At 42.7% G+C, this 12,876-nt stretch overlaps 1 protein-coding gene across 2 annotated transcripts in view; it reads left to right on the top strand.

The window, feature by feature from the left end:
* The window catches only part of LOC128875716 (uncharacterized), a 32,479-nt gene that overhangs the window by 14,213 nt on the left and 5,390 nt on the right, over positions 1 to 12,876 (top strand). Inside the window, exons 3-8 of one of the 2 annotated variants that reach the window (XM_054121551.1) lie at positions 9,145 to 9,466; positions 10,560 to 10,797; positions 11,061 to 11,745; positions 11,852 to 12,122; positions 12,234 to 12,362; positions 12,667 to 12,801. In XM_054121551.1, coding sequence (XP_053977526.1) covers positions 9,145 to 9,466; positions 10,560 to 10,797; positions 11,061 to 11,745; positions 11,852 to 12,122; positions 12,234 to 12,362; positions 12,667 to 12,801 — 1,780 coding nt within the window. Of the gene's footprint in view, positions 1 to 9,144; positions 9,467 to 10,559; positions 10,798 to 11,060; positions 11,746 to 11,851; positions 12,363 to 12,666; positions 12,802 to 12,876 lie in introns of both variants that reach the window. The other variant, XM_054121550.1, reaches the window with a different exon arrangement.

Below are 12,876 nucleotides of genomic sequence, written 5' to 3'. Positions count from 1 at the left end.
AAAAAAAAGATCGAGCGCGCTTCCTCGAGGTATTATATTTAAACAGCTCCGATTCAACGGTGGCCTGATTCAATTTGAATCCTATAAATACTATTTCTTTGAACCCCATCGCGAGTCACGTCACCGTCGCTGTTCTCGTTACAGCCGAAAAATCAAAATCAAAGGAAATTTCATATTCTCGAAGTTTCCACCGCGAATCGACTCCGTCCATTACGTTGTCACTCTTTCGGAAAGCACTTTGGTCGAACGTTCTCAGCGACAGGGGACCGAGTAACGCTCTTTAAAGAGTGTACCCTGTTTTTATCTACTAACTTCGAAACGAATTCACCAGGACAGATGTAAATTTCACCGAATCTTACGTACACGCGTATAGATAAACCTGCCAAATTTCGAAAATTTCTGTCGAGTATTTAGGCTGGAAAAAAAAATCATGAAAACGTAGGGGAAAGATAACAGGGAAGACGCGACATTTCAGATCTCAAGACCAACGCTTAATTATTATCTTTGGGGTAAGGTGTTATTTTATTTTCCCTTCGATATCGGAATAGCGAAATGTCCACGTCACGAATTAACGGACGCATAAATTTTTACGGTTTGCCAAGCTGTTCGGTGCGCGTTCGCGGTTTCGTTAGACGTTGTCAACGTGGAACGTACCGCGTGGTCGAGGCAAATTTCGTGGTCATGCCGATCATACGGGTTGGAGACGCGCGTATGTTTCAGCACTTTGATGCCCCAGCCTTTGTATATACAGAGTGTCTCATAAACGAGTCGTATGTTGAAGTTACGGGGCGATCTTCGAGTCTCCGCTCGAAGATTTCCTTTCTGAGTAAGGACTTGTACACTTTCTCTGAATTTAGATTATTTGAGAATCTAGTGGTGTGTATATTTTTTTTTTTTTTTTTTGTAATATTTCTGTAAATAAAACACTCAGCTGTTATGCCCTCCGCAGAGGCAATATATTTAAAAAACAGAAAATAATGCGACGACTAACTAAATTCGTCTTCTGCGCGACGATAACGACCGAAACAGTCGAGTTCGGCAGAATTATCGATCGGGTCTTGAACAAAGGCAAAGTAAAACCTTGAAACTATGCTAATTTATTCTCGCGAAACTCCAACATTTTTATAGGTATATTTTTCTCAATTTTTGCATTATATCGAGTTTACGCGTTGACTGCCATATAAAATACGAGCCTGACGCTACTTTGCCATAAAATTTGTTTTTGGTGAATTTACACTAGTACCTATTTTTGTAACTTCGGCAAAATCACGAATTCTAGGCCGATTTGTGCGATTGCTCCGAGATCTATACATGGCGATGAACGTGCGATTGGTAGAATTAATTGTGTCCAGGATTGTGGTTGATGGAATAATCGATATCTGATTGTTTCCCTCGAATTCCTCCGACGGTGTATTTTTATCGCGTTAGACAGCGAGTGATTTCTAAGAGGGTTCGGCGTGGTTTGCACGCTTACAAGATCCGATGTCCATATACGATTCCGTTACATATACATGAAAGGTGTAAATGGCACAATAAAGCGTAGAGTGAAACAAGTTTAACATCCCGTCGTGGTGAAAAAGAAGTTGAAACCGTGGGAAACTGATGGTCTTTTGTAAATAGTCCGCGTTACGTCATCTTTCTGTAATCCGTCAAAAATTAGCACTTTGAACTGCCTTCTACGTAAATGTAATTTTCTGGAATGCTACGCTGCAAGTACGGTAAAAGTTACAAATTTTTAGCTCGAACACTTCTCCGAGAAATGTTCAGGCAAAATTAGAGCCAACCAATTTTACAATCGTCTACGTACAAAATGTCTGGTTGTAAAACTCGTTGAACAGTCGGCACGCTTTCTTATCTTAACATATTCCTGAAGTAGCCATTAATACGTCGCGTAAAGTTTATCTTCCTATCACTTTAACTCTTGCTGCGACTATAGCGGGAAATGCGCGGACGAGGCACGCAAGTGCAGGTACCTTTACAGTAATTATTTCTTCAATTATTTCTCCAATTATTTGCTATGAATTATTTTCTTCTCCAAATATTCTCCAAATTCTGTTGAAATATTCTGTACGTTCTTAAAGATTATCTTTATTTAATCAATATTTTGTACATTTTTTAAATCATTCCTGTTACGATATTGTTACTATACATTGTATACATCTATATATGTATGTATACACTTGGACTTTCATATACATATAGTAATAGCCTGGTTTTGTGTGAATTTCCAAAAATTTATAAAACAAACTATACTACGTAGCTTTAGTAAAGAAATGCTACAACTGCTCCAAGCCCTCTCCTTTCACCATTTTTCCGAGTGTATAGCACGTTACGATCGATACTGGTTGGAAAGAAAAATAGTGGACGGAATCAAAATTGATGTTGCCGCAATATTTCTTATTCCCAGGTGGGATATTGATTTTCAACAAAGTTCCAGCATTTGCGACGAAAGTATCAGAGCTGGAAGGGTTGGAATTATTCAGTGGGAGGCGTTTTAAAATTTTCTTTCTACCGTCCACGTAATAATAGTGAAAACAAACTTGCCAATGATACATCCATAACAGCCATTTGAAAAACAGCAGGATAACTCTCTAATTCTTAACTAAACTTGTACCTCGAATTCTGTTACTTCTTCTTCTGTTTCTGTTGTAAAATGATCGTAGTCGACGAAAAGAAATTTTCAGAGAAACGCGTGCCAAATTGTATCGCACGCTATGATAAACTTTCGCGTAAACGTTCGGGAAGTATTTTTACCTGAACGTTTCAGTCTATTGTTAAAACTTCCCTCGGGTATGAACCGTCGTGTCCCGTTCGCAGTGAAGTTCTTCAATTTCGCGAGCATTACGCCTCCTGTATTTTCATTGGCAATAACTGCTGGCTGCCAGGTACATATTGAAAAAGTTGGCGAAGTAAGAAAACCGTTTCGCGAAAATTCTGCCGTTACGATTGTTTAAAGACTCGGACCAGTTCGCGTATTTCAAACAAAATAAATTTTCTTCGGCAAACAATTTAAATGTCTTTTTTCTTTTTTTTTTTATTTATTTAATAAAGACATTCGAATTCCGTTTGAAAGAGAGAAACTTCTGGACTTCGACGCGTATAAAATAATTTAAAGGGACATGACTCACCAATTTACCAGATCCGCAGCAACGTCTCGTTGCATTGATAGCTGTCACGTGTTAATATTAATTTGAACTTTTGTCTGTGTGCAGACAAAGTAATTCGTCCCTGAAAGAGTCAAGTGATCGCTTCGAATCGAACAACAAAAAGGTCGGCTGCGTTCAAATATTAATCGAAAGCCGCGAATGCATATTAACGACTGCCAATGTATCGATTTTAATTATATTTATTTTCGAACATTTTTTTATTTAGAGACTAAAAAACCGTATCTCATAATTCAACAATTATTAAGTAATTCTTGGTGGATATGAATTTTTTCTAATCAAACGTTTCACGAACCCTCAATTTTCGCATTTATATCGACTTTCCGTCGCCAAAGCAACTCGATGAAACAAGTCGTCGTTATTCGTTATTCTGTGGGTTGTACCAGGCCAAGAAACATATCGATATCGCAACCACCGTGACCAAAATTTTTATATTTTTATATTCTTTAATAAATAAAGAAGGTTAAAATAATCGTTCCAATCCACGCGATACTCCGATAGGGAGGTCCGGGTTTGAAATCAGAAATTTAACGTGGAATATTAATGGTCGTCACGAGACGTCAACGGAGAGGCCTGTAGGGTATCGAGGAATGATCCGGTTGCTCTCACGTCCAAAATAAAAACCCGTTCGTTGAACCTTCGTGGCCGTTGCACGGGGTTGCTCTAACAGATTTCAGTTTAACGATCCATGGCGACGCTTACGTGGCCATCTACTTTGTACCTCGGCCGGAATACCTCTGTGTATACTTGCGCTGACTCGCGATTGGTGTCGTTCTCACAGACGTTGACGATACTCTCTTTGTTCTTTGTCTCTCCTTCTGAACACGAGGCGCGTTATGTCCTCGGATATAAGCCGAGGAAAGCAGTCAGTGCCGCGATGGAGTTTGCTTTTCGCGATTGCTATACAGGACCTAGCTCGACCGTAAAACGCTGCCGTTACAAGGTTATTACAGGGTTATTACGAGGCGGTTTGCCTACAGGTGGGCATCCTTTCGAGGACTCTAGTTAAATTGAGTCGAGAATCAAGAGTGAAGAAACTCTAAAAGGGTGGCCATCTATTGATAAGCGCCCTGTAGAAAACAGCTCCTGGGAGAGAAAATTCGCGAAAGCCCTCGAGGGTGTCGCTGAGGCGAGCCCCGTGTTCCTCTTTGGTTGGCTTGAAAAGCGACTCCATTGAAAAGTTTGGTAGAGACGCTGGGTGATAATGGAAACATCCGTGTCAGCGAGCGGATAAGAAAAATGAACGTTTCTGTAGCGAGGGTTGGATGTAATTGGTGTTGCTTCGAGTCTCAGGACTTTCGGACAAGTTGATTTCATTAAAGTTGCCCGGGGCGTCGTTGTAGTATCCTTTCGTAATTATCCCCTCGTTTCTAGCGCAGACATATGAACGTGTATGATTATTATGTTTTTCTTTGATCTCTAGAAAAAAAAAAAAAAAAAAAAATTGAGAAAGGCAAAGAAATTGTATTTTTACTTCGTTAATTAAATGCTCGTGATATCGTTAGGAATTACATACCTAGTATTACGGAATTCAATTATGTTGGAATTCTCCATCGAGTTTGTTTCCTTTTACTGTTGCTTCTTGAACTCTGTCGCGTCACTCGGAAATAAACTTAACTATGTAGAGTAATTTCGATGCGACGACGTATTTTGCAGTTGTTTTTCCTTTCATCGGAAACCTGATAACCTGACTGCTCTGTGTCAAACACATTACTCTATTAACGTATAAAGTTTCATTTCATTCTGAGAAAGATGTGTATAATTTATTTTTTTATTTACGACGCTAATGGGTTTTACGAGCTATTATTGTACAGGGTGTAGCAAAAATGTGGCAGCTTCGGAATCGATACCGAATTACACGCAAAGTATACCTATATTTCTGGAGGAGTATTTTATTAAAAAATTCGCGTGCACTTCGGTGGAATTTCAAGTAGAAGAAAAATGGGATGACGAATATTATCATGAATACTCTGTATTACGCATGCATGTATGCATGGTTTATTTTATACCCTTCCGACTTCAAACGGGGCACATTATTACATAAATTTGTTTACTTAAAGTACATGATACACGGCGTATACACTAAACATATAGAACAGCCAGAGAATAGTTGCACATTCGTTGTGGCTATCGCTGTTTCTTTCTTTTTTAGTCTTCGATCACTGTCTTCATTCGTCTTACAGCTCTCCGTGTGGCATTAAGTAATTTATCTTTTTATCAGTTCTCATTCTTCCAAAATAACATACGTCACAGTGTATATCTTTCGTTTCTTTCTGATAGAGTGTGTATAGTACACGTTTTTCTTTCGGTATATGCACAATTTCTTTATTATACTTTATATCGTACATACAAACAAACGCTATCTCTTTATATAATAAGTAAGAAAGATAAGATAAGATTTCGTCGTATACAATATCTTTAAGAAAATTAAAAAAAGAATAGTCCAATCTTAACGGAGCGCGAAAGCGTAACTTAACTAATTCCTTCGTTAGCAAAATATATAATTTTCGAACAATCGTCGAGTCTTCGGGTGTTAAAATATTATTAACCGTCAGAAATGTCGAGATGTCAAGAATTCCTGGCCAGTCGATCACGGTGCGTCCCAATTTCCTCGCGGATGAATCACCTATATTTTATTGCGCGCTATAAATCACATTACTGCTGGATCCGTTCGCATTATTCATCCGCGGAATGCGTCGCGGGGCTGAATGCACAAGTTTCATAAGTTTTTTCGCGGGTCTGACCTCCGCGAAAAGCTCGTCCATCACGCGGGCTTTTCACGGCTGGAACAATGAATACATAGATTCCTGCCGCTGACAGTTTTCAGACGTCCGCGAACATTTATTTAATTTTTACCAGCGGAAGGTGCGCTTTTTTGGGGCTGGTCGTATTCCATAGCTGTGTATATCGAGGTGTGTCAAGTGTATGTCAAGGTTACACATTATTTTCTTTTTATAATTTCAGCGCGTATATGGCACACGTAATTCATTTGAATTTCGAGTACAAATATATTTACCAAATTTCGAAGGCATTTCATATTCTCCAGTGGAGCTCTCGAACCTTTTCGTGGTTCGTTTTCGGTTCGTTCGCGTATGCGCGATCCTTGGCCGAAATGAAAGTTCCCTTGGTCGTCGAGGATCGTGATTCCGCGTCGGGTCGGTTTTTTCCCTTCCGGCCGGCTAGCGTGAATCGCGAAAAGCAGAATAATAAACCAATGCGCGCGAAAAAATAATCACAGAGATGGCAGGGCGTTCCCTCTTAAAATGAGCCGCACATGGCATCGCGCAAACAGAGCACGAGGGTACAGCGGAAGACGATGAAAAAGATGCTTTTGGTACTTTCAGCGATCTGGAACATATGTTTCAGCTACCTGGATGCCAAAGTTACTCTCGTTTCGTGTTTTTCGCCGTTCATCGAGACACCGGTGCTACCATTTTGGTTGATCCTCGAGTTGATACAGAGTACCGTCCATCGCTTTATAAAACTGCTAAAACCTCTTAAATCGAGTATAGAACGAATGAAATACGAGATCGATTGAATATAGATGTGCTAAACGATTCTAAAATATATAGCATTTAATAAGTTATAACTCTCCTCTGTTCATAGGCTGCACCGAAATTCCTTAGCAATCGATACGATCGATTTCACCTAGAATAATCATCTTGTCCTTCAGCCTCAACAGTTCAGCCTCGATCAAGTGTCAACTCGAAGGACATAGCACTGCAAATAGTACCGAATCTGAGTGCCATTAACAATTTTCGCGAGTCTACGAAAAATATTAATGGATAGGGCCACGCGTGTCTCTTCTTTGTCCATCGCTCGTGGAATCGATAACCAACGCCGTTTTGGTGCGTTGTTTGTGGACGAAGAGGCAACGGCTGTTGGCTTGCACGCGCTTCGGGAGACCGTTGGCCAATAATCTTTTGGCCAGCGGAGCTGACGGCTTCTGTGCCCATCGCGCAGATGGTTTTCGATGTTATGAAACCACCGACCGGGTTCAGCGGCGCCCGACAGAGCCACGTTTTTGTTCCCGCGGTCGGCCACGCGGTTCTTTTTAGCCATTACGATCCTGGAAAACTCGTCTTAGGCACCGAGGCCTGTCCGTAATCTTCGTTGAGCTGATCGGAACGCGTCGTCGTTTCTAAGGCTGGCCATTACTCGAGTGGTTCGATCGATTTGATATTGGCAGGCATTCGAACGTAATAAAGAATTCTTCGATTATTGGGTTGTCCAGAAAGTCCGTGCCGAGTTTTTGTTGGTGGTGTAGGTTTAAATATATCGAAATAGTTGAAAACGAATAACATGTATCCATCCCTTAAAAGGTGGAAAGGTTGTGAAACAAAATGGTACCTATGTAATTCAATAAATATATATATATGAAAATTCAAATATGCCTTTGCATTTTTCTTAAAACTTGCCACGAATTTTCTAGACAACCCGATATATTAACCGATACTCGGATGTTCAGTATCTGGATAGCGTTCGATTAATAAAATGTTCGAATACCGAACTGTTCGAATTCTACTCGACGAATACGTGGATCATCGAGGTCCTTGGATACCCGAGTACAGAAAAATGCGGCTAATAAACCCAGCCTCGGTTGCTTCGTCGAACTTGCAAAATTGCATACCGTTCCAGGCGTCTGCCAGTGGGGATTGATTTTCCTGACGTGCTCGCGTGGGTGTCGCGTAAATAGGAAAAATTGCGCGACGTACGTTATGTTCCCGGCGGAATTGCTTACGAGACGCCTCGGTTTTGGTTTTCAGTAATGGAAGACTGCCACCTGGAACCGTGTACAAGGAAATATAGACATCTAGAGTGCAGATATGTGCACTGATCTAATAATAAATAATAATAATTCGTATCGAAAACATTAGAAAATTCGTCACGCAGACGAGTTAAGCTCTTTATTTCTTGTTATCCTCAAAAACAATCGATCCGAATGCGTTGAGTGTGCCAAAATGAATTCGAATACTTTGAAATTCTCTTTTCGTAGGGTCGATTTGTACTCATCTCGCGTATTTTGGCCCCGGTTCGCTTAAAAAATCCTCACAGATCCCGATCTGCGAATCCAGACGGCGAACACGTTTCCATAATTCCCCTTTGTGCGGATTGAATCGAAAGGTTGACGGTTCTTCGTATCGCATTTGCCGGCCTTCTTGCTTTCTATTTATTTTTCAGGCCAGTTTCTCGCCAGCCTTCTCCAGCCGCAGTCACGAAATTGCAGTACGGTCACAATGACTTCACTGTGCTCCGTCGTCGGTTAACGACTTATGTTTCATCGCCGGTGATGTAGTCTCCGCGAGGCCATTATGATAATGGTACTTTCATTACGAAAGGGTCTTCATTATCTTACCGCGATTCGATCTACACGAATCGATATCGTTCCCTCTCTCGCGTTACGTTAAACACACGTACAGCGGCACTTGTCATTTTTATCGCGAATAATACGGTAACATTATTGGCGTTACCATAATGACAGGCGTTCTCCAGCATTTGTTTATTACGAATTCACGTTTGTCTTTCTTTGCACCTGGACTGACCTTTTTATTTATGATATTTCACTTTATTTTCTTTATGTTTCTTTTTCGTACTTTCGAGATGTCTGCATCAAGTATTCGAATATCGTGCAGTCGTGTCCAGCCATCCCAAAGCAATATATTCTTTAACACGTTGACGCCGGCGCGGTTTTTCATTGTCTGCTGCGTCGTGAGGCGGCGCGGAATTAGATTGCGCTGTTCGGCACTAATGCATGACCCACCGGTGTTGCACGCCGCCCCACGGAACAGATATCTACGACCCATCGATGATGCGAACCGGCGTCAACGCGTTAAATATAAAGAATTTTAAGCCAGCAGATGCCCATCAAATATCCTCGGTTCTTAATTCCCCAAAGCTTATCCCCCCACCGCGTCAAGAAGTAACCCGACACCACGCAGACGTAGATTATTAATCTTTCTCTTTTTTTTTTTTTTTCCAGAGGCCTGCCTTGTGGCGTCCAACCCCCTGAGCCAGTTCCAGATCCAGATGGCGACAAACTGGCGACGATCGCGGCCCGTTTCAGCTACTTTCAGGAGAGAAAGAGCTCGCTGGCCGCTGCCAAAGTCGATCTACGCCGGAACATCAACCCGCCTGCCAGGTATAAGAATGCAAGGCCGACGGTCAGGCTCAGGCCCCGTCAGGTGCTTTGCAGCAAGTGTAGATCGATCTGCAACGAGAACAGCGAGAACGTCGACGTCAGCAGGAAACGGAAGCACGACGAGGGACAGCAAGAGAACCACCAGCAGCCGCAGCAACAACAGGTCAGCAGATCCTTCGCGGAGACTGGAGTGAAACCGTACTTCGTTTAGTCTCGGTGTAATTGTCCAGGACTGTACTTCAATTGCGTTCGATGGTCTGTCGTTCATCTTCGAGCACGACCGAGCGAATAATCTGCGTCGTCTTATTGAAAACGACGAGAACGTAGAGTGAGATTGAACTTCCTACAATTGCTCCAGCGAAGTACGTGACGCACAGTCAACATTGCGGTAGAGTCATGGTTAATTCTGAGCTAATTGACCTGCGAGCAAATGATGTTTCGACGTTAGTATCAGGTTGTCCCGAAAGTTTTTTTCGCGAGTTGCACTCATTTAAATTTTATATGGTTGTGTTTCTATAAATAGACAATCTAATTTCATAGATATTCATGTTGTAACAGTAATGGAGCAAAATGAATCGTGCACGATTCAGTAATGGAACATAAAACATAAAATATTGTGCATGTATTACTTATTAATAAAGCGAAAGAAACTTTTCGGACAACCTAATAATTATTCCATAAGAAAATACAGACTTTTCTGATAACGATTGAAGAGTATGGTTCAGTGAACGGCCGCGGTGAGTAGCTCGGGTAAATGACAATGTCTCGAGGGGCTATGATAGACGCGTCGATGAGTGTAAAGCAATTATGTGATTTACGAGTATAGGAAAAGCAGCGTAACATGTATTATGAAACATGAGTTACATTGTAGTTCCATTTAATCCGACATGGCAAGTTGCCCCGTAATGCACTTCTTAGTTGGACGCGATATGTTCTAATAATACATGAATGGCCAGTTACTGAAATTTTCATGTCAGCATACTTCGTCGTTGTCTCCGTTTTCAACAGTCTGAATTCCAGTAGAATACTTAGGTGGACCTTGATGTACACATTATGTTACATTATATAGACCTTGGTATAGTTCATTTATTATCTCAATTCCGAATAAAAAATGCTCTGTTGGTACCCCAAATTGAAAAGAGTGTACTCAAATCTAATTCATTGATCATATTTTATTTATCGACTCCGTTCCGAGCGGATTCCATTAAAGACTCCACATCCACCAGTAAAAACACTTGACGCTTCGATTCGTTTAGGTCGCGGGTCATGGATCCACCAGAAGAAGCGATCGACGTTGCGCCCAGCAGCCGCAAAAATCCTCCAGAGTGCTGTTCTCGGATTGCCAGTCTGAAAACATCGCAACTCATCAAACAACGAAATCCTCGTCGTCGTCCGCGGCGTTGAGTCCCGACTCGTCGAAGTTGGCACCGTCTCTCATACCCAAAATCTCGAGACTACAACCCAACGAGATCAACAACGCTATGCAGGGAACCGGTTAGTCGATGTTTCCATTAAAATTCATTTTTCAAACAGGAATCAATTGCTGATGCAAAAGTTGCAGTTTGTGTGTTGCTTGTGATATTCAAATATTTAACAACCTTAATTGGTGTCTACACTGTGTACAGGAATACTAATTATTTAATACCAATCCTATAGATAGTAACAGTAATATATATCCGATCCTGTATGCACGTAGCTATTTTGTATTCAGTAAAGCTTCGATTCCCCATTTTAACTGTTCCGTCTGAATTTTTCAGAGAAGGTGAAGATCGCCCCATCGTATTGGAATAACAGAGCCCAGGAGGGCGGCTCATCGGTGAACGCGGTGGAGCCCGCCGAAGAACGCATGGAGTCGACGGATTGTGACAGCAATCCATCGATGGCGTATTGCGCCACGCCCAGAAGACTAAGCAGCTCGTCCGTAGAAAGCGCTAAGATACCCGAGGAGGACGAGAAGAAAACCTTCGCCGCGGCGGACTCGACAATGAGGCCAAGAACGGCCCGAGTACCGCGAAAGAAACGATCCGTCGGCTCGATGGAGGATTTGTGGGACGAGACGGTGTTCGAGGACCCGACGAGAACAACCAGAACCACGCCAGTGATCAAGATCTCGTTTGGGGCTCAGGGCGAGGGCACAGTTTTGAAAATCCCCTCGAAAATTCAGGATCCCGAGTACGAGCAGGAGACCGACGATGCGGAGGACCCGCAGACGGAAACGGAGAGGGATCCTCTGGAATTGCCGAGAACCTTTGAGAACGATTACGACTTCCCTGTGGACTGCGAGGAGGACGGACAAGAGCAGGTGGACCCGCAGAAGCAGAGCGTGAAAGACGCGAGCGCGAAGGCGGCGAAACGAGCGCTGAAAAAAGCGAAAAAGGAAGCCAGGAGGAAAATGTTAGGGGGTGTTTCGCCAGCGAGATCTCCTTGCAACGGCTCGCCACGGTAAAGTAATCACTTCGTACTTTGATCTAGCTATCTGGAACTATTCGAGCAATTTTATGTTTGTTAGTGTATAGATATTCGAATACGATCATCGTTACGTTTTCAGGTACAATCCCACGTACGACACTCTGTCGTATCACCGTCGCAAGCATAAAGTGAAGCATAAAAAGAAGCACAAGGAGGACCGGAAGCACAAGAACCAGCCGCAGCTTCAGCAGCCTTGTTTGGAGGCTGGCGCCGCGGAGAATCAGCAAAACTGGAACGTCCTGCCTGGCAGCGAGTCGTACACAGCCATAAAGGAGCAGTGCCTCAAGCAGAAATTGTCCATATCTCTGAAGAGATTGAATACGAACGCGTACGCCAGATGCGATTATCCGGTGAGCAATGCGTCTTCGGGTTGCAAGAGCCCTGGCGCCAGCAGCGACGAGCTGAGCGAACAGGAGCCCGAGGTAGATGCTGGTGAAACGGCTCCTGATTTTCCCCCACAGTCTCATCCCTTGATGATGCGTCTCGCTGCGACACCCGTGGAACATTGCCTGACCGCCAGCGGCAGAAGAATGGACGTTGGGGACGTAGTATGGGGAAAAATTCACGGGTTTCCATGGTGGCCTGGAAAGGTACGTCACGCGCGAACACGATTAACACGTTCACAGTCTGCTGACCTAGGCTTTGGCTTAGGGACTTTAGCTTGAGGGCCGCAGCATTAAAGTGTGCAACTTTGTCGTACCTGTGACTATTAAATGAAACGGCAAATATTTGAAATTTTTGAGGTTAAAGAACGCCAGGTACGTTGCTAGGGCAACAATGTTTGCGGTGTTCAAATGTAGAATGTTTTTTACTTAAAGATACCGACGGTGGACGTGTTAATGAGATCCACTGCGAGGCAGTGGTGTACAACCAATAATGCTTTTGTTCCACTAGGTTCTCAGTATCACGGTTTCCTGTAAAGAAGATGGCTCCTCATCTGGGCCTCAGGCACACGTTGCTTGGTACGGTTCTTCGACGAGTTCTCTCATGTCGTGCGACCAGCTGAGCCCGTTTTTAGAAACGTTCAAGGTAAAAACGTGGAATAATATTTTACATTTAGTAGTGGGTTCTTTCACAAAATAAAATAAATAGTCAGTAAAGTCT

The sequence above is a fragment of the Hylaeus volcanicus genome, chromosome 4 (assembly GCF_026283585.1).
Source record: "Hylaeus volcanicus isolate JK05 chromosome 4, UHH_iyHylVolc1.0_haploid, whole genome shotgun sequence".
Lineage (NCBI taxonomy): Eukaryota > Metazoa > Arthropoda > Insecta > Hymenoptera > Colletidae > Hylaeus > Hylaeus volcanicus.
This window is presented reverse-complemented; position numbering and strand designations above follow the sequence as displayed.